General features: G+C 40.1%; 1 protein-coding gene across 1 annotated transcript in view; it reads right to left on the bottom strand.

Annotated features, from left to right (window-relative positions):
* Positions 1-24,710, bottom strand: part of ENOX1 (ecto-NOX disulfide-thiol exchanger 1) — a gene marked incomplete at its 3' end in the record, with an annotated part of 139,107 nt that overhangs the window by 9,915 nt on the left and 104,482 nt on the right. Inside the window, exons 9-10 of the mRNA XM_084281244.1 lie at positions 15,241-15,348; positions 10,656-10,712 (exon numbers count right to left, since the gene is read on the bottom strand). Of these exons, the coding sequence (XP_084137370.1) occupies positions 10,656-10,712; positions 15,241-15,348 (165 nt within the window). The remainder of the gene's footprint in view (positions 1-10,655; positions 10,713-15,240; positions 15,349-24,710) is intronic.

The raw sequence follows: 24,710 nt of genomic DNA, 5'->3' as shown, positions 1-24,710 counted from the left end.
TCTTCTATAACCCAGTCTTGTACCAGTGCAAAAGGGCAAACAGAATACAGAATGTCCACTCTTGCCTAGGGTTTCCTTCTTTACCAAAAATCGTTCTCTTTAGCTTAAAAGTGTGTGATTCTGAAAACATCTGCTAAACATCCTAAAAATGGAGGGAGCATGGACTTGCCATTCCCCATAAAAACTGACCAAGGGCTGAGCAGAGTTTGAATAGCAGCCATCGAACCTGAAAGCTACTTCTATTTCACCTGTTGTTCAGGACTCTGTGTGAACAGAACTGAATGAATGTGACATTGAAGACAACTGCCATGTGATCAGGTTGCAAATGACAAATATCCAGAGAGCTGAGATACTGCCTCAACTATCTGGGTAATTCAAAAGTTTTATAATTACCGTTAAACCTAGGGGGAATGATGACTGCAGTTTTCTTAACAGACCTCATTCCCTTTGCTGTGGTATATGAGATTTTACAGAATTTTGTGGTGAGGGGGTAAAAATAACATTATGCTTTCTGAAGGACATGTTGAAAAAGTCTGGAAGAGTTTGCAGGTCGTGTTGATGTTCATACAAAGCAACTTGTATTTAGAACAGAGGCGGGAGAAGGAAATAATAGATGTCGGACAGAACAGGCACACAGTGAATGTTGTCAGATGTATGGGATACACCACACTTTCTTATCAGCCAGGGGATTTCTGAGAGAAAATGAGTAGGAGGAGAAAAAGCTATTTATCAGCTATATAAGCAAAAATTTTGCAGACTATTAACAGCAGGCCAGAGAGATGTTGTAAACTTGAAAATGAAATGCAATTTTATGGGTTTTGATGGAAGAAAAACCCATACACACATGATACCAAATCTACAATCCTTAAGCTCTTGAAAGGTATATGTGTACTTGTTCTGAGTACACAGAACTCAAGCTTAGATTTCAGAACTATTTGCCCAAATCCTGCTTATTGATAGACATGAGGTTTGATGATCCCACTGCAAAGAGGAGTAGAAACTGGCTTACGACACAAAGAGCATGTGATTTTCATTTACTTTCATTTACCTGGGGATCTCTTAAAGGGTGGAACAGTTGTGATTGCTTTGCTGTTTCTTTTTCAAATTTTGTTAAATGTATTTCAGATCCATGTCTGAAAATTTTATCTTGCTGCTTTAACCTGAGTGGAGCCTAACTTGATTCCCAATCAAGTGAATGGAAGATTGCAGTAGTTTTAATGCACATCAAGCCATGCACCTTAAATTTATGGGTAACCACAAGGTTGGGGTGCAGGACAACTTCTGGCAGCTTAACATGCTTGTCAGTTGAGAATGGGCTACTGTGTTGTGAATGTTCCTATCCATGGTGAATACGAAATTATCCAGCTCACCTTGAGCTAAACCACACTGAAAGAACCTATTTAAATTTAATTTTCTTGCAAATGCAGAAATGTAGGAGTACAATCACAGTCAGCAATCATGACTCAGATGATCACAGACTCACAAAATCACTCAGGTGACTTTGGCAGGTCTCTAGCCCAACCTGCTGCTCAAGGCAAGGTCAGCCATAGGCTTAGAGCATGTTGCTCAGGAATTTAACCATACTAGCCTTGAAAACCTCCCAAGATGGATGGAGATTGTATAACCTTCCTAGGCAGCCTATTTCACTGCTGAACTGTCCTAGGTATGAAGGTTTCTCTGTATACCTACAGAGAAGGTATAGGTATATTTTTTCAGTTTCTGAACTCTTTTCCAGCCAGTTTTTCATTCATCTAGAAGTCCACCCAGACAGTGTGTAATATTCCATACTGGGTAGAAAGTTGCTGTTGGATACCTTCTTAAAACCCCTGCAATCCATTGCTTTCCCCTCAGGCAAGGAGTTAGTAATTTCATCAGAGGCAATCATGTTGGTCAAGCATGATTACTCTTGGTAAATCTGTATTGTCAACTCTTAATTACCTTTTCCCTCATTTGCCCAGAAAAAAAAAAAAAAAAAAAAAAAAAAAAAAGGCTCCCAAGATTTTTTGATCCATCCTTTTCCCAGGGAATGTGGTAATGGTAGCTTCCTCTGAGCTGGACCTGCCAGCTTTCACTGCCTGTTCCACTGATGAGCTCCATACATTCAAACTTCATGTAAGGAGCAGGTAAAAGTTTGCCTCATTTAGAAATTCTGTGATTCTGTGATTTCACCTCCCAAAAGAGCCTGTGCACCCACCCACTGTCCCAAAAGGCTCAGTTATCCCTGCAATGTCACAGCCCTATACCAGCACACGTTGCTCCATATCCTGTTTGTTTCCCGGGTACATTTGTCTATGGGCACCTGAGATGGGTCTCCATCTGCTCTGCTTTATCCTTACCAAGGGCTCTCTTTCTCTCGCTATCCCGATCCATTTTCTCACCAGCCTGTTTCCTCACTGATCTGCAAGCTGTCTCCACCCTCCCTAGTCACCTCCAGTTCAAAGACCACCACTCCAAGCTGGCAAGTTCTTGTTTTTCTTTTCTTTTTCCACCCCCCTGAGACTCTCAAAGGATCCTCATCATACTACTATCTAACCAGTGATGCAGAAGTATGTATTTGCCATATGCTATGCTGCTGGTAAATATTGTAACAGTTTATGCTTGTGACTGGTTTATCATTAGAAATGATAGAGACCAGATGTCACCTTTTCACTCAGATCAAGCCTCAACTTTATAACTTATCTTGTGCTATGCAGGAAACCAGTGCCGAGTTTGTCAGCCACAGCAAATTGTAATTACTCTTAAAGTACACTAATGTAGAAATGTACTTTTAAAGTACACTAATATAGAAAATCATACCATGACAGAAAATTTAAGAGTATACTGGTAGTAATAAATAAATCATTGATGACTGGTTTGAAAAATTATCTGGAATTAAAATTATAAAGAACAACAATGAAGAAAAAGTAGAACAGCAAACATAAGGCCTTGCAAACGAAGCACTTCAGACACAGCCCTATGCATCTAAGATTAGTTTGTCTGATTTATCCTACATGATAGAAATGTTTTCAGGAGTGAAGATTAATTGTATTATGGTGCTCTTGACATCCTATTTTTCCGACCCATTTGCCAGAGAGATGCTTTTAACTTTTTCATTACAAAGCTTTTACTATTATAACTTTCACCTGCTGAGTTTAGGCAACTAGCGATAATGTGAAAATGCTTTTCTCACTGAAACTATCTCTTTATATTGTTCTCCTTGTATTTGAGCACATCTATTTTATGAGAATGTACATATGCAAAATGCGGATGGATGACTAATATGAAAGTTACTTCATGCTTATTTCTAAAAGTATGATCAGGTTGCTTCATTTTCTAAAGCTGGATTTATGTGTAGGTTCCTGATGACTTAACACAGATGTTTTATGTGATTTGAAGGTGGTTGTTTTGCAAGGGAAAGGTAATTGTCATTTTGCACATTTTATGATAGGGAATTGCAGCAGACCAATGGCTGCCTGAATGAAAACATTGCCTACCCACCAGCAATACTGAAATCATTGTAGGAGGGGAGACTTCATGTTTACTTGAGCCTGAGAACTTGTCAAAGCCCTTGCAATAGTTCTTTAACACAAATGTAATTCCAGCAATCACCTCTAGATTGATGAACTTATTAAAAATAATCTAGAAAGGAAAATAAAAAGGCAATTCACTTCTGGGATGTGTAGAATTGTTTTGAAAATGTCTTTGCTAAAATAAAAATAAATAATTTGGGGAAAACAAAAAAAAAATTATATACATATTTTATGAGAGTGCGTGTGTTTTCAGCAAGTTTCTGGACTTTAAAGACTTTAATTTTAGTTATGTGAAAACTCAGGGCAGCCCCCATATTCACAGAAATGTCCATATGTAAATCTATGTGAAGTACTTGAAACAAATATTTTAAAGCTCTTGTTTCCCTGGATTGAGTCCTGATTGGGAAGATGTGTCTCCAGGAAGAGTGTCTCCTTAGGATATTGAACTTCCTTTCTCAGCTCAGTAGCTTTTTACTGTCCATTCTCTGAAGGACTTCATCAGGCTGGAAGGAGTGTGAATGGGGTGTGCAACCTCAGGACCACAGCAGGAGGATTGTGGTTGAAGCAGGTGTCTTGCTGTCCTTAGGGTGGCTGTTGGGGTCTTGGGTGCTGTGATAATAAGCCAACCTGCCTTGAGTGCAGTGTGGGTTAAGTACACAGCTGCATATGTATAAGGCTGAATGTTATTCCTCACTAGAAATGATGGGGTGACTCCTCTATAAATACTTGGGGAAAATACTTTGGATGAAAGGCAGTACTTAATGATCAGATATTATTAAAATGTCAGGTGGCTCCAGGGATTGAATAACTGTCTCCTTGTGGAGCTCATATGAAATATGAAGTCAAAAAACTTTTGTGGTTTGCTGAGTGGGTGGCCAAATGTTTTTTATCAATGTGTCTCTTTGACATTGTCTCACTGAGTCCTCTTTTCTCCTCCCTCTGATGATGGGTATTCACTCTAATAAAAAGCCAAATTACAATGCCACTCTGACACTTTCAATCAGGGACAAAGGAGATGGTGTGATTTCTTGCTGCACATTAACAGAGGGGATATTTGTGAAAGCCCTGATCTGCTTCAGGTAGCACAGTCTGTGTCAGAATACACTGGTCTGCTGTAGCAGTTTTCTCCCCGTAGGGTTAGATCATGTCTGAAGCTGTAGAGACTGTAATTCTGCCAGCAGAGAGATCACCACTGTGCTAATGAAACTGAATTGCCATCCTCTAACATATCAAATCAGGGCTGGGGCAGTGAAGGGGGAACTCAGAGGGCATTTATTTATAAATATGTGAGAACTTCTGATGGCTGAGCAGGGTCTTGGGTAACATGGTCCTAACAGACAGTTAAACTCCTGTTATTTTTCAGACCTCATGGTATTGAATTCACAAGGTGATCATTCCTCATTCATGCCATAGTAAGTAGGAAAGCTGCTGATCTGCAAATGGTCATAGCTGCTTGAATTTATCATACTCTACGTGCCTTAAATTGAAGGAAATGAGAGGAAATGAGTGATGGAAAGGCTACAAATAAGTGCCTGGAATGGAAAAAAATGAGCAAGGGCAAAAGAGAGACATAGCCACTCCTCACCCCCTGGTCCTGGCCCCATCATGACAGAAGAACCTGAATACAGGGAGCAATTAGGGTCTCTAATGCCTGGGAAGAGTTTACACCTCCTTTACACCTCCCTCCAGTCAGGATACCTGAGTCCTTGCACCATCCAAGAACGTAGCACACCCACAATCAGAAACTAAATCTCCCTCCCCTCAGGGGGCTATCCTCATTCCTGTGCTGCACAGTTACTCTTGGTTGCTCTCTTCAGACAATTAACTGCATTTGCTAAATGAATCAGTTGACTGAACGCAATCTTGCAAAGGGGAGCAGTTGTGACAGTGTGGCTGGAGAGTACAGGTAGCACATGCTCTCTTCAGAAGAGGAAATGCAGCTTTTAACCTTCTTAGGTGGAGGACAGAAAAACAAAACACAACTTTTGGCATCCTCTGCAGGGGATGTAGCCTCCGTAGCATAGAAAGGCTGCTGACACCTTTCCTACCCTCCTTTAATTCACCCAGCTGTCATTGCTTCATATTTTGCAGTGCTCCAGAAATGCCTACTGCAAGGACAGAGGGTCCCAGCAGAGCTGAGGCAGCTACTCACTGACCCACCTCAGCTTGCTGAAGCTGAGGTCCACAGCGTACAAACCCCAGGCTTCTGGGAAGCTCAGAGAGAAAATAAATGCACACAATTTCCTGCCATATGTAACCACTTCACTAAGGTTTTCTGGCCTGTAACTGTAGGACCAGAGAGCTCTTAGCCATATAGAGTACATTTTTCGTCTCAAATCTGTGCTGTGTGAATAGCAAGCCTTTTGAAAAGTGGGTTAACTGGGAGATGATCATTGTACTCACAAAGAAGTGAAGCAAAAGCATTGGCAACCACTTTCCTGGGATCTTCATCAATAAAGGTGACCAACTTTTGTCCCATATTCTTGAACTGCTGAGACAATCCAAGCAGGCCTTGCTCTCTTCTAGCTCCTGCTCCTTTACCTGTGTTCAAGAACCCTTTTCTTCTCACCTGGCTCAATGTGAGGCAGTCACATGGGACGTGCCCCATCCCATGGCCAAACACATATACTGACATGAGATATTCACAGCACATGCCCTTGAGTGCTTACATTAAAAATCCGCACAGTGAAGCACAAGGATTGAACTCTAATGAGTTTGATGGAATTACAGACTTCTCCAAAAATTGAAGGGGGTTTGATTTCTAAATCCTTGCCCAGTTGACTGCAAATCTGAGCCTTACTTAAGAGCTGTCTTGTCTTGGAGAAAGATCATCAGTGATTAACCCATTATATGTGAAAAGAGAAGACTAGGGTGTACTTAGAAATAACATCACTTCCAGCATAGCACAAAGTGAGCAATTTAGTAAAATGGTTGAAACATTTCACCCTGGATATACTCCTCCACAGAGTCAAGGATTGTCTGGTAATTGCTTGAAAAGCAGATATAGGGGGGAAAATTAAAGGAAGAATCAACAACAAAAGTAAGATGCCTGGTTGAACTTGAGAAATGCTCTGATAGTAGTTGCAAGCATTCAAATGGAAAAATGCATCCCTACTTAATATTATTGATTCCATGTCTGGAGACAAAACCACAGAATATTGTGTCCAAGTTGCTGGAGATGCTAACTGGAGGGAGATAGATGAACGAGGTCAAAGTCATTACTTTTTTCAAGCAGTGAAACTCAAGCTGGAAAAAATGCTAGTAAAAAAAAGCTTGTGGTGAGATCAGTTTTGCCCTCTGACATATATCTGTTGTGTCATGACCTGGTGATAACAAGGTAACTCTGAAAACCTTTTGGTGAAATGCTGGCTTATTAAATCTGATGGGTATTTAATTACTGACTTCAATGGAATCAGGATTTTACCATGCACGTGAGATCTGGGGATTCAAAATTCTTCTACAACCAAGAACCACCTCGTCTTGGTCTAAACATGAAGGGCTGGTACTCTTAACCACCATTTTGTGATGCTTTTACAAAAGGTAAGAATTATTAACAGGAGCTATTCTCCTGTTAACAGGAGGAAAAAGAAGCCATGTGGCTGTCAAGGGAGAAAGACAAATTCCTGGAAAAATCATGGGGTACTTCTAAAATTAGGCTCATGTTCAAAAACCTCCCCTTCACCACTAAGAACAGAGGGATACCATGGAGGTTAATCTTCCCACACCCAAAATAGGGATATATTCACCAAAGCTATGCATTATGTATGCTGGACTCAGCAGTGAGCAAAGGAGGTCTTCAGTCAAAATATATCACTACCATTTACAGAAGAGGCTCCATAGAAAGCCAGTGAACTCACAGAAAAAGTGGAGGAATAAATTATGTTTACAGAGTGAACCGCAAAACATGAGATGAGTATTTTGAATTTCCAAAATGTTCTCTACTTGAGCACATCTCCAAAACAAGATTTTTTTTATTTTTTTTTTCACACTGTGACTAATCAGGTCTCAGGAGTATGGGCACATCCTGGAAGAGGATTATATCTGAAATTGTAATTGTACATTGGCCATTATTTTCTCTTCACTTAAGACAGATATGTGAATTAAACAGAATTATATTCAGCAACAAAGAGAAAATTAAAGGGGGTAGAAATTAGAAGAAAGAAGCAATATTTTAGCAATCTTTTCCTAACTGCAAGGCTGAAGGGAATGAACACTTCGTGACAGCACCTCTGGCAGTGCTGGGTGCTGAAGTCTCTGTTAGCACTCGGGTTCCATGTACCATCCAAGACTGGCATCTGGCCTTCCCTATAGGGTCTCGCTAGGAAATGTAAACAGCCATAACAAATATTACCACATGTTCCTGGCAAGTCACTTGTGAAACACCCTTCTGACTGTTTATAGAGCCTTGTAAGATGGTTTTGCTTTCTAGAAGTAACTGCTGTATCTGTGTGTACAAGACACTAAAATTCCTTGTTTTCATCCCCCAGCTTTGTGTATGAACTGCCATGGCAGGGAGGGTAGCATTGCCATTGCTCCAGCCTCTTAATTAACTGTGCTCAATTCTCCTGACAAAAGCAAGAGAAAAAGACAAGAGTTATATGTTTTACAAATGGGGTGCATTTCAGGAAGGATATTTTAATGTTTCCAATGTTATCCAGCTCCTTGCTTCTCTTTCAGGATGCTCTGACATAATTGACACCTAGAAAAAATGCCAAGATAGTTCTAAGTATATATTTTCATCTATATCTACTTTTGCTTGGAAAAAAAAAATATTTTAAATCTTTGTTTTAAGAACCAACATATTTTTAATGTAAAATGCAACACAGACCAGTGCAATCAGCAGAAAGCTTCAGGACTGCAGGAGATAATCTTTTAAGACTACAATAGGAACTTTCTTGATGTGCACACAACATGCCTCAAGATTCCTACTGTCATTTTTAGGACCCTGATTTTCTGCAGAGTAAATAATCTAAATATTCCACAGTGTGGAGATTAGATTGTATTCCATGTATAGGCATATGTTGCTATTTTTCCTCACCAACACCTCCCACTATTGCTCTTCATGTAAAGGTATTTCATTTGCTGAATTCAACCTGTCAACTGTAACAAATATGCCCTAATCCCATTATATGCATCACAGTTCACTAACAGCCACATAGGAGCCACCGAGCCTTTTTCTCTTTGATCATCCCAGATTTACACACTGGCCAAGGGCAAGAGCTATGAAGTCTGCTGAGAATAGATGTTGAGAGACAACCTGCAAGGCACAACACCTGAGCTCTACACATTCAGTATAAAGGACACTTGTTTAAAAGGTGCCTCAACTTCCACATTACAAAGTTCACTGTTGTAGCAAATGCTTTAACATCTATTCTTTTCCTTTAGTTCTCCATTTCCATTTGTGCTGCTGTGCCTTCTCAGACCTCTTAGTGGCATAACTGTTGAACACATACATGGCTGTAACTATCACTCAGTGGTTACAGCTATCTAGTTTCCCTCTTTGCCATTAATTTATATATTGACTTATTTTCCTATTAGTCTAATATTGCAGTGAGGTCATCATGAGAAGAGCTCAAAGAAAAGAGGGGCATAAAATAGAGTTTTGTCCAGTGGAAAGCTCAGGCGTTTGAACAACTCCTACAATTAAAAACCAGAATAAAATATTACATTTTGAAAAATTTACCATTAACCAAAGATTCTGAAATATTTTCTTTCAGATTCTGGAAATGTACTGAAACACTTTCTTTAGGCAATTGAAATATTTTATTTTAATGTTATTTAAACCTGTATATTATATAAAAATGAAACTTCCGGACTCTTCTGCTTTATCCTGTTTCATATGAGTCAGAATGATAAAAGTTGAAGCATTTTGGAAATTTTCCTTTAAAACATTTTGATCCTGCAAAACATTGTTTCATCCACATTTTTTGGAGAGAAAGCAAGTTTCTTTTGGAAAGTTTCTAAATCTTAAGTTCCTATATTCCCTTAGGAAACTTGGAACCAGCTGTTGTGCAGGCAAAAAGTTTTTAAGTAGCAAATGTGAGCATTTCAAGATCATCGGTGGATTAATGTTTTTATTTGGGTTTGCAAACAGAATCTTTCAAAGGGGCAATGAGATGCCGTGCAGACAGACTGCAATTGCAGATTTGTTGGAGCTATCAGACAATATTGAATGTCTCCTGTCCAAATGCTGAGAGCTATGAGGCCCTATCGACTTCTCTGCGGAAGCAGACCACAATGAATGAGATTCAGGGACGGATTAAAAAGAAAGGACATTTTCTTATCACAAAGCTGTTCACAAAATTTGAGAGTTCCATTCAGGTTGAAAATAAAACTGCTTTCCTGGCTGTATCATTAGATAACATATTGACAAAAACAGATTTAAAATATATTAGTGTTCAGACTGTTGCTGGCTCTTTAAGCTGGGTTGAAGATATCATGTATAATCAGTTTTAATTTTCTTATGTTTATGACAAATCAGAAAGCTGCATGGTTTGCATTACAAACATAGCAGGAAAATTTTTCTTTATTTCCTTTCCCCTTATCCAAATTGCTGTTTTGACTGCAATCATTAAGGGAATAATAGAAGCATTTTTTTTTGGCAGTAGGTTATAAAAAACACGACCTTAACAAGTCCTTTAACAATTTTGGGCAAAATAATGACTCAATTAATTAATTTAGTCCTTTCTGTGCAAATTAGCTGTTTCCAAATTATACACGTACATGAATCACCTCACTCAGAACTGAATTATGGCCAGACTTGCTCAGCTGCAAGGTGGCAGCCACAGAGACAACAATATAACTTTGTAGGTTGAGTAATCCTGGACAGGACACTAAGGCAAAGCATTTCTCTTGCAGTCGTTTCCATGGTATCTTTAACACCCACATACAGCAACTAGGACATTGGTTGTGAAAGTCTCATCCAAATAAATCCAACAAAGTAAATTGCACGGAACTCAATTTATCTACCTTGAAATGAAGTTTGCTGGGATTTGAACCTGTGGCTTCAGGAAAAAAACAGCCACTTCAAACCTGATGTGCAAATCATTCAGCCATTCTATCAGGTTTAAGACATAAACAGAAAAAAATTGAGACCATAAGCATGCATATATATCTCTAAATCTGTGCGTATATAGCTGTACCTACATTTGCCTGAGATTCATCATGCCCATTGATTTCTGCTAATTCCTTGGCGCTTTTTAACTGCAAAGAGTAAACAAAACAAACAAAAACAAACAAACAAACAAAAAAACAGAACAAAACAATCACATTACTTGAGTATTTCACACAGTTATCTTTGATTTATTTGAAGGAGCATTTTATAAAGCTTCCAATGAGAAAAACAGATGGAGCATATAATTCTAATGAGTTTTTGCTCAAACTATTTTGAAACCAACATACTTAAGGCTTGATAGGTTGGTTAAAAAAAAAAAAAAAAAAAAAAAAAAAGGAAAATAATAAGACTGGGTCATTATTTTTTAAATAATAAGAAAGTAGTTTCAAGGCATAAAAAGTGTGCAGAATTGGCTCTCAAGAATAATAAATGATTTAATTTCCCCTTCTTCTTGCTATTAATGTAAACTTTACAATATTTGCAAGTTGCCACTAGCTAAACAGTGTTTTGCTAATGATTACTTTTGAATGATATATTTTGAGCTTTCTAAAACACCAAAGTGCTACTGTGTGTTTCCTTCCTGAGGAACCATCTAAATAACTGACATGGCTCTTGGGTATGATGGAAAAGGAGGTGAAGAGAAGAACAGCTCTTTTACTTAACCACTGGCAGGAAGGACTGATGAGATGCTGCCAATTTCAAATATATGATCTAAAACAAAATATTTTTTCCTCCTGATTTAGTTTTTTTGGGGAAATCCAGGATTACACAGGGGATTCTAAAAGTCTTTCCAGAGAGATTTAAGGAGTGCCCTAGCTCATGTCTTGAGCCACAGTGAAATATGCTGTTTTTCATCCTATGATTGAACAAACAAGGAAAGGAGGACACACCACAGCTCTCTGGAGCCTGCAAACCATGGAGGTTTGTACATTTAGCGGAAGCACTCAAAAGCATTTAATCTTTATGTACATTTCTGAAAAGTTATGTGTTTATTCTAACTTAATTCAAAGTTAATATTTGGGGAGGGTGGAGATGGGAAACAATCAACAGAACTTTCCTCTATATTCCTTGGTCTCTATCTGTTTTTGCCAAAGAAGCCGGGGTCTGTTTAACAACTGATGATACAACTGTGACACTGAATGACAACAGTCCTAAAATCCAGGTGAATATGGATGTTATTGTGTTTTGATTGGATGTCTGGCACAGAAGCCTTGTCTGACTACCACTGTTGGATGACTGGTCAGATTACCTCTATCATCTTTTTGCTGAGCAGCAGCAACAGCTAAACTGCCTGTGAATCAGTTCTTGGCTTCTCACAGTTGCCAATCTGACAATTAAGGTAAGTGGGCCATGATCTCTCTATACCTCATGATGCAGGCCTGTGTGAACCACTAAAGAGGTCCTGAAAGAGGGAAGAGGGCAACAATCCCTGATAAAGCAGTACAAAGAAGAGCTGGGGACTGCAAACTCATCAGGTGTCCTGTCACTTCACTGACACTCATCTTTCGATGCCCTTGAAAAGCCTGCAACTCATACTAAAAGCAGTGTGATGCATTTCCAATGAATGCTGCGTGTTTTCCTTCCACTGAAATACAACCATCCTGTGAAAACATCTTGCTGTGAGGATGCTGGTAAGAACGAGACAAGAAGGCTACTTCCAGCCAAGAAAAGTTAGGTATTTCTGCATTGCGCTGTGAGCTGTTTCCTGATTCTGCCAATTTTTCATTTTAAATATTCACCTCATGTGGGCTGTCCCGTTGAGTTCAGCTGAATTACTCATCTGAATATGAAGTTAGGAGTGTGCTCAGGTATATAAAACTGTTCTGAGTGCTACGTCCATGTCCTGAGCACTCTGGGAGTGCTGTTCGTTACTTACCTTTCTCCTTTCCTTTTTCAGGTGCATCATGTGCCATCACCCTTTGGTGGCTGCTGGCTTCTTGGGCAATGCTCCGCGTGCCTTTTGCTGGTGACATGCAGCTCTCCCATCCACCTCTTGTATGTTTGAAGGGAGAATGGGCTCAGCCTCCAGCCTGCATTGGTCTGCCAGGCTTTCACCCCACCACTGATTCGCACCATCAGCTCCCCAGTACTGCTGCACTTGTCTTAATCCAGAAGCACAGTGTTAATCCAACTAGTGCAGGCAGGATGCTTGAGCCTTTTTCTTTCTTTTATGTCCTGCAGTGCCCTGAAGAAGATGTCAGAGCTCAGGCAAGAAGCTGCTAGCATCCACATGTACACTAGAACCACTGCAGCAGGAGGTGGAGGTGAACCAGTGGAGATAATGGGAGAAAACTTGTGGGTAGAAAATATGCTGCTGGATTCCCACAGGCTAAAGGGGTGAAGTCCCTTTTTTCCAATATTGTTTGTTTGTTTTAATTCAAATAGACTTTATACTCTTCTCTCACATCATAAATCATGAAACGTTGGAATAGAAACCTTGGAAAAACATACAATATTGGAAAAACAGGCCTCGCCTTACCCCCAAGGCAGGCTCTGTTGCAGGTTGGTGGTGAGACTGATGTTACCAGCAGGGAGCATACTGAGGCTAAACACTGAACTAGTGCCAGTAACAACCAAGGGACTACCTGAAAGGAAGGGAGAAGAGGTAAGGAGCTGGAAGGCTCTCATACATCTCATGACGTGGTGGGGCAGGTCAGGTATAAACCAGTGGGCTCAAAGTCCTCTGACAACTGGAGCTGGTGGCTGTGGACCAGATATGGTCCAGAAGCCTTTTTGCTACCATTGTGTAATGTTGTAAACAAGCAAACAGCATCTCTCCCAGCAGGATATACAGGATGAATAGGCAGATTTTAGCAAAAGTATCACCAAAAAAAAAAAAAAAAAAAAAAAAAATGCAATAAAGATGGGAGCCCAGCACTGTTTATTTTTTAAAGAAATGTTCATATTTACTTGACTCTCCCATATGATTTTCAATATCCATGGTTGGAAAAACACACAGATGAGCTGTGGTGCTTGTAAAGGAAAGCTGTGAGCCTTGGCAAGTTGGGGGTCATTACTGCTAGGGGTTTTGCTATTCTGGAATATTTTGGAAATGGTTCAGGGTTATTGGAGAAGCACACTGGTTGTGTAGCTCTCTTTAGGAATTCTGGCCACTTAGAGCCTTAGCTCTAGGCATGTTTCAGTTAATGCTCAAGACAAATGCAGATCCATTGTGCCCTTCTTCCAGCTACTGTTTCGTCTGTCTGCCTAGCATGAGTGCACATTTGATTTGCAATTAGTAGGAGTCTGCAGAGATTCGGAAGTCACCCCTGTGGTCTCTATTGAGGCCTCATATCATAAGATATTCCTATATGTTTTTGCAGAATTTAATTGCTACCACGATATAAAATAACACCATGCAATTTCTTTTTTTTTTTTTTTTTTGACTATTCTATGATGATATACTTTGAATGCCATGTGAAAATGTAAATGAGATGCAGTTAACTCAAGAGATCTAGTAGTTTCTGTCTTTATAAATATGCTGTTACCTAATCCACTCTTTCTTACGGTATTTTTGTGTAATGCAGTCCTGCATCAGTTCTCATTTAGAAGGTTTTCTTTGTAGCCATAAATGCTAAGAACATATAGCATTTACTTTTCCCATTGCGCATATTAAATGTTTAAATCTGTTTGCAGACATATTCAGACATACATGCTGAAAACTCTTGAACATAAGAACTATCATCATTTTGAATCTCTGCCATCAAAGCAGTTCAGAACCTGCAGTCTTTAATCTACAGATACTAAACAACTTGCTAAATATTTTATCTCAAAGTTTATATATAAAGGACAAAAAATACGTCTCACAACAGAGACTGTGCCTATGCAGCACAGGTGGGGATTTGAGATTTCAGTGTGTCCAAGCCATGTGGCTTATACACAACGCATGTATTTGCGCACACAGTGCTTGCACACAGTGTGTACTGCTTCATTTCCAGATTTACAGATCTAGCTCCAGATTTTCTTTTTCTGCTAACTATCCATCTTACCTTGCTTATAAAACAGTACTATCAAATACACTTCTCAGTGTCACAGAACGCCTGAGTATCAAAGGCTAACATTAAAGAGTCAGATTTACAGTTGTTTGCTTTTCACTGCTTAAATAAGTGCATTGGTGAACTACTACTTTTAATGCCATCATGATAAGCTTTTTTGTATACTCATATCTTCACATATTACACAGGAGATGGCAAGCTCTTTTTCTTCAATACTAGTCTTAAAAGAAAGTGTATTTGTTGTTGTTGCTTCCAATATGTTTGCTTTTCAGGCATATTTAACTTCCCCCCATTTTTTTTTTATTATTTTTTAATTATTCAGAGTGACAACACATTTCCCTGGTATCTATGTGAATAACATAAGTGGAAATGTTACTCAAGATGTGAAATTCACTACTGGATAGTGTAAAATAAGGGTCCACTTTCACTGTTTTCTTAAACTGTTAGCCCCAGCTGCATGCACAAATGCTAATCAGAGCAGACACATAGACTATATAATGTTATGTCTTGCTCACAACACAGTCAGTGGTCAGAATCCTATGCATTTTGTAGGCAAAGCCATGTGTCCTCCATCCCCTTAGCATGCCTAAGACAGCACTTTTCTCCCATGAGAAGCACTCACCTGTTCCTGAAGGACTTTAAGCATTGCTTGTGTATGTGTTTGTTCTTCCTTGGCTTGCTCCAGCTCAGATTTTTTGTTATTTAATTCTTCCTGTATGCTCAGCAATTGCTGTACAAACAAAAGAGGGTTCTGGTTAGCACCGTCTGGATCAAAATCGGTTTTAAACCCTCAGTTTGATAAATCTTTGTTTCAAACAATGCTTTGCAGCCTGCTCCTACATTTATTATTGTTGCATAATCTGCTGTGTCTAAATGGACCAGAGGTAAATTATTTTCATCTGCATCTCCTTCTGCAGCAGTGCTCCACGAGTAATGCATCTGTTAATGTGTGTTAAGCTATTTGTTACATTAAAGTAGAAACTCCTGGTACAGTATATCACCCACGGAGGGACTGTAGCATTCATCTGAACCAAAATCTTATTTGTAGAAGTGTATGCGGTGGTTTCAATAATACTAGGGTAAACACTATGGTACATAAATAATTTAAAAGCACAGCCTTTTAATACAATTAGTCATTGGCCCAAAGCCATTTTCATTCTATGCAAAGCAATATTCTGGAGAGCTTTCACATTGAGTTGCCAAGAAGACAAAGCTTTTATTTATTTATTTATTTATTTTCAACCATGCTGTGATATTTTATTAGACCAGGAAGATTGATGCCCTACAATCAATATATCAGCCAGGAAGATGGCTGATCTGAACTGTCAAAACAAAAAAAACTATGTCCAAAACCATTTTTTATGAAGACAATTCTGGGATGCAGGAACATCTTGAAAAGCCCACATCCCCTGGTCTTGGCTAGCTTCAGGTTCCACATAGATTTATTGTAACTGTTAAGAGCAGGTCAATAGATTTAATTAATCTGTAATAATGATATATTTTTATTTTTATGTGTAATATACATTGTTGAAGAGCACGAGAGGACAACTAAGAGATTAAGAAGGAGTTTACAGTGCTTTCCCTTGGTGATCAAGAAAGGAAGCTCCGTTTTTCTTGCACAACTTATTGCTCTGCATACACTCCTTTCCAAGGACTACTTGAGCAAGCAAGTGCTTTAATAACTTGGATTACTGATCTAACTATGTGTCTAAGCATCTAAGACTTAGTTTGTGCTTGTGCTTAGGACTGATAACTCTGACTCAAACCGATGTTGTAGGTGTTCACTGTCTTGATTAGTTGGACACAACAAAAGTAGAAATAGCCCCTGGCCTTGTTCCACAACACTGGAAGTCCCAGGCACGAAGGGACTCAGTGCCAGTATTGTTTTCAGAGCTCCTATGAAACACTTGATATTTTGGGGCCTGACAGAGTTATTGGCAGTGCACTTCTCATGTAAGTGAACACCAGTTTGATGAATTCTGTCTGCCACGGATGTAAAAATCCATGTGGGCATATGTATGATTATATCTTGCACCCTCTTGCACTCTGCTATTCAGCTAGGTGTGCTCTTTGATGAATCTTGCCACTTGGACTGCTCCCTGAGGGCCTACAAGACACTGAGGGCCTTCAGGTATGTGCATCCACTCTACCACAGCACAAAAGCATTTCAAATCTCATGATTTTACATGAATAGCAAGTTCTGTTCCAGTGAGGCCCCACCAACTTCTGCATGGAAATCTCTACTTCTGGCAATTCCTGATGGGGACCGGATTGTCACCTCAGACTTGTCTTCATTTTGCCTGTTGGGTATCACTCTCTACATTCTCAGAAGATAAAATGAATTTATGTGTACTGTCATGTGTCACACACTGTTACCCATGCAGCTCCTTAGCACAGTTACAGATTTCCAGACATTTCATAACCTTCTAACCACAAAGGGACAATTTAGTCACCTCATGTAACCTCATGTTTATAACAGACCATTAATCTTCACTCAGGATAGTTTTAGCTGATGCCTGTACTTTAGAAAGAAGGGACTCAAATCCCCAGGAGGGAAACAAATCATACAAGACACAAGAAGGATACCAGAAGCTCTTTCAAGGATCCCTAGCAGAGACACCAGATTTTTGGCAAGGAGATGTGTCACCTGAATGGGGCTAGTGAAATTCCTCTCCTTCACAACTGCAACCTGCTTGACCTTACACACCTGGACAGGGCAAGGGCTTTTTAAGAAAAAGGGGTCTTTGCTCTCCACCTCAATGTCTTCTCTGAGTAGTTATGTCTCAACCAGTTTCTGACAATTCAAAGTGAGGATCCAAAATGAATTAAATGATCCTCACATAAAGCCAGGAATGCATTTAGCCAATAATGTACTGGGGAAGGGAACTTATTTGCCTCTCTAGGCAACAAGCTGAAATCCTGAATTATGAGGTTTTATTGCCATCATTGTCAGTGCAGTGCTACAAGTACTGTGGAGTCCAGAGAAAACTACACAAGATATCCTGTCTTCTCCACAGCCCCTGAAGGAAGTGGGTAGACATTTAAGTCCAAGGAGAACATCACTACCTTCCAGACCAAACCTTCATCCTGTTTCAGAGATTTTACTCCAGATTCTGGGAGAAACCCTGGAGCTCATCCATCTGAACAATGGAAATTCCTATTTAGAAGACTCCTGGTGAGTCTTAAGTTAATCTCTGCCACTGGAAAGCCCTTTCACTTAGAGGTTGAACTTGTTATACTTTCACCAGAAGAATTAAAATCACCTTCCTCATCCTAACCCCTCATGGTTCTTCCATATTCAAGTCTTACACACCATGGACCAGCTCACAAACCACTACACCTTTATCTTCATATCTCCCACTTATATCTCCTGCTGTGTTTTAGTCTAATTATATCCCTCTTCCTTTGATCTTGACTTTAGGTTTTGTGTTCGAGGCAATTTTTTCAGAGCTGGCTGAGCATGGGAGGAAGTGGCGTGGCAGATGCAATGTGAGAGCACAAGCAGAGATGCTCCCTGTTCTGCATCATTGTATTTGGCTCCAGACCAGCCAGGAACAAGAATCCCAGGAAAACATCCAATTTTCTCAGTTTGCATGGATTTGCAGCTCATACTGGTTGCAACATGATCTGCAAAGCATTTGACATGAGATAAAACTTTCTGGGAGTCTTAATAGTTAAACTGTAAACTACTGCAGGCTCTCTGTTTGTCCCTAGGCTCATATTTTCAAGACAGCCAATGGGCCCCATTTTCACGGGGATGGAAAACAGAGCATCTGTAACTAGTGTACCGCATTCCCAGTCACACATAAGGTTTTTCATTCACAGAACTGGGACCTTCCCATCCAGCCCCCAGAGATGCCAGAATTGTTTAAAATTTGCAGTCATTCCCTGGGGCTTTAACCTTCTTTTTCTCTCCCTGACGTTTACCTCTAAAAGCTGCAGAATCCGCTCATTTTGCATGGGTCAGGTTCAGAGCTTTCTTTTTCCTGTGTGGTTGATGCCATCAACAAGAACTAGTAACAAGGACTTATACCTGCCAAACAACATATTTTTTCCTTCTAGTCTTAATTTGGGAAATGACAAAATAGCTTTGACTGAAAAAAGTATCAGACTGAGACAGACAATCAGCTTGAAAAATTTCGGCATAAACACGTGATGTTTGGCAAAATTAGAAGCAAATGGAAAGATTTTACACTGGCAGGAATGAGGCAAGTTTCATAACAGTAACTGCTGTCATGCCTACTTATAAACAGACAGCCACTCCATAATGATTCTAATGAATGATGCCAAGATGATGGTATTTAATTATTCAGAATTATTTTGTTTCTCACATAAATGTGCTTATTAAAAATTGATCCTATAGATATTTCTTCTGCCCTTCAGATTGCATGCAAGTGCATACTACAATCAATTAAAATAAAAAATTGTTCTCCTTGGTTTTACTCGTTGTGCTGTCTGATCCTGTTCCACCTACTTCACCATCTCATCGAGCTTTTCTGCCAGAGCTTCCCCCCTCTGTGCCCACCCACCCACACAACATTTGCTACCCCGCTTCCCACCTGTTGTGTCCTGCTGGTTTGTCTCAGAGATTCTGCCAGCACAGCTATCAAAATGTCCCTTCCTCCAGTCTTGTCTCACCTCTCTGGCCATTTCCTTTAAGCCCTGATGCCCCTAGTTTTGTGGCACAGCCATGGCATTCAGTCAATAAGTCCCCATTTTTATCAGGCAAAGGAGTGACTTGTTGGCTATATAGCCAGGAAATTCCTGGTTCATTTGTTTATTCTCTTCTAAAGCAACACTTCTCAACATACAACTCTTCGGGTGTCTGGGTGTCCCCTGCCACTTGTGCAAGGATCTCTTTCCTGAGCCAAAATCATTGTGTTAGGAGGTAGAAAAGCATCTCATGGTGGAGAGATATATTATCCTTCCTCTAGTGAATGCCCTCTGCTGTTACTGGGGAGGGGAGAGGCTGGCTGCAGCCTTCTGCAAAAGGCAAGGGACAAGCTACCAAAGGCAAGAGTACACAACCCACACCCAACCTGACACAGAGAAAGCTTGATTTAGTGAGTGTTGATGCAAGGAGAAGATCTTTGAGGAAGGTTGGGGAATGTCCAACATCATGCTGTAGTAAGAAGGTAAAGGTAAGGAGAAGGGAAGAAGTCTGCTTCTGAAATCAGCAGGAAAAAATTTCCAGGACTGACTGTTAAATTGAAAGAGTCTGGAACTCTGAGGTTCCTGGAGAGAGGCACATGCACAGCCCAGCGTTCCATCAGCACTGCTCTGGAAATTCAGCTGGTGTCCATGCAAACAAAGGTATTTGCCACTATGGCTGCTGGGTTGTCCACAAGAGATGAAGCCCTGGACTAGGTCAACATCAGATGGGTAAACATCACTAATATCCCTTCATTGGCATTTCCAGAGAGGAGACAAGAAAGCAAAAAGAATTAACTTACTAGTTGTCTCTCCAGATGCCAAGAAATGCATTTTACGCAAGACCATGCAAGACAGCTTTCCTGTTTCCATTGGCAGTTCTGGAGCTGCTCTGTTTATAAACGGAAAAGATCCCTCTCCAGTGTTAGGCTTGCTTCATTCATGAGGACAAAATTCCTCCCCATTCATAAGTGGGTAGCTAATTTCTTTATATGGAGGGACATGTGTGTGTTTTATTTTATTTATTTTTTTCCACACATTCCAACTTCCAATGCTGAATCTCTGTCAGCAACAGTTCAGTGCCGCCCATGTTGCATAGATCTTGAAAGTGCAGACAGAAAATTACTATCTTAAACCAATCCTCACAGCTTCTGAAACATTAAATATAGATGGCATTATTGAAGCCAGATGAATTACTCAGACTGTGTACAATGCGGTGCCAGCGTGGCCAAGAATGCTAACGACTGAACAACAAACAGTGCCTTGAAATATATGAGAAGTCCTAAAGGGAAAGTAATAGCTGGTTGTTGTGTATCATGAAACATTCCTTCTCTTTCCTCTTCACCTCCCTGCCCACATTTCTTCTTTTGTCCCCAAAAGGCAGTGTTACATCTGTACATTTAAATATAAATTATGGACATATCCAGAAGGGAAGGCACACGCACAGCCTAGCAAAACAGAGAAGGATCTCAAAAGGAAAGCATGGTTGCCAGCGTGAAACCATCAACTTAGTACACTAAGAAAAGGGAGGCAGCTCAGAAGAGTCCAAAAGACCTGAGGCAGTACTTAGGATAATATAAGACTGACAGAACAATGAAAAAAGAAAACCAACATTTGCCACAAGTTTAACAGTTACATTGCTGAATGGTCCCATTCCTGCTTTTTGTTGTTGTTATTATTATTATTTTTATTTTCTGCAGCTGCTTGAAAAGAAATAGGAGAAGGAAGAAATGGAAGTGAAGAAGATAAGAAAAAAGGATGTGTCTGAGGTAGGAGCACTGACTTTGATCACAGATAACAGGCAGTTTCAGCAAACCAAGTCAATTTGGCCACAGGTGGACTCTCTCCAGCTTCTGGAGTAGCTGCAGAGTGTCTGGAAAATATTTGTGGCAAACTGTTTTGAAATGAGAATATCAGTCAAAGTGGGATGGTGTTACACAGCCTAACCGAGCCAACTTGTTTTAATAGACATCTTAGACAACCAGTGAACTTAGGTAAACTGAATTCTCCTACCTATATGATATTAGGGAGTAGCATATTATTTTTCACATACCATTTATGGGGAGTATATTTACTCCCTTATACAGGAAAAATGGGAAGATCTAGTTCACTAGGTGTCTAAAATGAAGGCAAAGCCCACGCGCCTCAAATAGGTAGGCTGATTCCCCCTCATGCTTTACTTTCTTCAATTCTGAATAAACTAAGGCTTCACAATATAAAGAAACCTGGGGAAGCAGTTCTCACTTGTGCAAAAGGGCAACAATTTCCCCTAAAAGTACACTAGAACTCGAGATCTAAAATTTTTGCAATCATAGACATTGGAAGGACTGCAGAGATCATCTAAAATTAAAGCACCAATTTACACTGACCATTTCTGAAGTTTTATTCTTTCTCCTTTTTCTTCCTAAAGCAAGTTTTGTGGTGTCAGTTTGAATTTTATCTCATAAAATATATATATATATAAAAAGAGTTGACTAGATGGAAAAAGGATAAAAATCAGCATGGAAAAAAAGTGTTTCAAAAGTCTTAAAGGCTGATCACAAATAACGAGGGAAATAATGGTAAGTATTTCTTGGTAGAGTCCTCCTTAAGTAGAAGGAAAAGAAATAATAAATCAAAATGAAATCTCAGGCACACAATCAATTGCAAAACAAAAACACAGATTGTTCTCTCAGTACTTCTGTGGACAGGCTGGAAGGGTGTTTGTGTCTATTTCTAAGACAGACAAGATTTCATATCACAAATGGCCAGCACATGGCAGGCTTGAATAATGAGAAAGTGACTTCCCAGCTGCGCAAATATGCATTAGTAACAAGACGCTGATGAGGCCAGACAAATCACCAAGGAAACAGAAGAATGTGAAAGACAAGTCAAAGAAGCTTTAGAAATAAGCCCTCGAGGAAGTTAGCCATCTTGCAGCAGTAAGGGCAACATATGTGCCATCCTAATGTATGACAAGGCATTATTAAAATAAAGAGCATGATTGTGGATTTTTTAAGGGAGTAAACGGAAGTGCACTGTAATAGATCAGCACTTCTCCCCCCTTCCATCTCTCAGGGACCACTTGTGTTATAGAAATTATAGGGATGACATTGTTTGGATTGCTCATGGGGTTTGCAATGATAAAGGAGTCCCAACCCTGACCCCCTGTGCCACGGGCCAGAGCTGGTGAAAAGCTGCATGTTGATCAACAGCCCAGCTCCTGATTGCTTTGGGAAGCTACCTGTAAAATAAGCTACTCTGGTTCTGAGCAGAGAAAAAGAACATGGTGAACATGTTAGCTCCACAGGTTAGCCACCTCCAAAGGGGCTGGGGAGCTGGACATGCACTTGTTGTGTGAGTGTGTATCGAGGCAATACTGTACAACATTGTCCTGCCACCTCCTTAGAAAGATGTTTGTCATGCTCCCTTCCCCCTGCTATGAGTTTGACTACAGAGGTCCAACAGCTCTGCAGCACTCAAAACAGGAGTGGGCAGGAGTGACCCACAGAAATAAGAAAAATAAAAAACAGATGGATGAACACACAGAAACTACTTAAAGGGATGATACAGAGAAGATGTGGTCATGCTTTTCTCAGGTAAGGGTTGAGGGCTAATAGACACAAGAAGGAACATCTCGATTACATATAAAGAAAACATTACATGGTTAGTATGGCCAGCCATGGGAGCAACAGCTCAAAGAAGCTGTGGACTCTCCATCCTCGGAGGAATTGCAAATGCAGCTGGATGGGGCCCTAAGAAAGACAGCTCCAGAGCTGACCCTGCTTTAAGCTGGGGAATGCTGTACATGATCTCCAGAGGTCCTTTTTGACTTACATAATTCTATGATGCTAAAGAATACCTAATAGATATAAGATAAATAGGTCTCAGTTTCTTTTGTTTCCATAAGGCATAGTAATTCAGACACACAAGAGGCAGCATTTGGGATTGGAGAGCAGATGAAAGGAGAACTTGGATGGTGCAATGAATATCTGAAGTCTGCAGTTTTCTTTGTCAAGTAATTTTTAAGCATTACTCTTACTCTAATAAAGAAAGAAAAACAGTCTTAGTCTAATGTAACAATATATATTGTTACACTAAAAGAAGAAAAGGCTGAAGTCATTAGGGTCCTTACAGGATCAGCCCCTCCTCCTAGAACTGAAATCCTCACAATTTACAAATAGATTTTTACTGCTAGTGGAAGGGATTCTCTCTGGGATCTGATTTTCACAGCAGATTACTGAAGGGCTTTGATTTTGATGGAGTCTTACAGAGGGGAGAAGTTTGGACAAAGCAATTACACCTCATCAGGAAAGCTCCCTCCTACCTTTGCTAAATGAGGTCACTGGCATGTTATATAGCCCTTGCCTTTTACTGGCAATGGGTGAGTGAGCAGATGGGCTTACAGTTTGCTCTGATTCAGATCAAATGAAGAGGGCTGATCCCAGATGAGTGTCAGATTCCCTCTGCTCTCATAACCTACAAGGCAACCACCTGGCACCTGGCATGATGGACAGTCAAGAGAAGACATGGTCATTCATTCTTAGCAACCTCCTCTTCTCCAGCCTGTACCTGTACCCGTCCATTGCAGGTACCTCCTCACCAGACAACAGCACTTGAACTTTATGACCACAGCTATCCTTTCATGGGACTGCAAACAAACATGTTACAGCACGCTCTTTCTTAGCAAATCAAATTATTATTAGTATTATTTTTAATTTTGATTTTTCCTATTCAAGAATAAATATTTTCTTCACTTTAAAGGAGAATAAAAAGACCTGACACATTTAACTAGGAGAACAATTTACATGAGTCAATTTACCTTCTGTTATTCCCATTGAAACTTAGTTTCTTGCTGAGGAAGCAGGGCTCCTTGTAATGAAAGCATCAAATGCTTTTGGAACCTATGTAATCAGCAAGCCAATACTAGTATTTAATATTTAGAATATTTTAAAGAATTCACGTAAGATTGCTAGATCACAGAATCACACAGAATCACAGAATTTCTAGTTTGGAAGGGATCTCAAGATCATCGAGTCCAACACTAACACTAACTAGTCCTAACACTAACAGTCCCTACTAAACCATATCCCTAAGCTCTACATCTAAACGTCTTTTAAAGATTTCCAGTGATGGTGACTCCACCACTTCCCTGGGCAGCCTGTTCCAGTGTCTAACAACCCTTTCGGTAAAGTAGTTCTTCCTAAGATCCAACCTAAAACTCCCCTGGCACAACTTAAGCCCATTCCCCCTTGTCCTGTCACCAGGCACGTGGGAGAATAGAGCAACCCCCACCTCGCTACAGCCTCCCCTGAGGTACCTGTAGAGAGCGATAAGGTCGCCCCTGAGCCTCCTCTTCTCCAGGCTGAACAAGCCCAGCTCCCTCAGCCGCTCCTCGTAGGACTTGTTCTCCAGGCCCCTCACCAGCTTTGTTGCCCTTCTCTGGACCCGCTCAAGCACCTC

The sequence above is a fragment of the Netta rufina genome, assembly GCF_964035555.1.
Source record: "Netta rufina genome assembly, chromosome: 1".
Taxonomy (NCBI): Eukaryota; Metazoa; Chordata; class Aves; order Anseriformes; family Anatidae; genus Netta; species Netta rufina.
The sequence above is the reverse complement of the archived record's forward strand: the minus strand, read 5'-3'. Positions and strand labels throughout refer to the sequence as shown.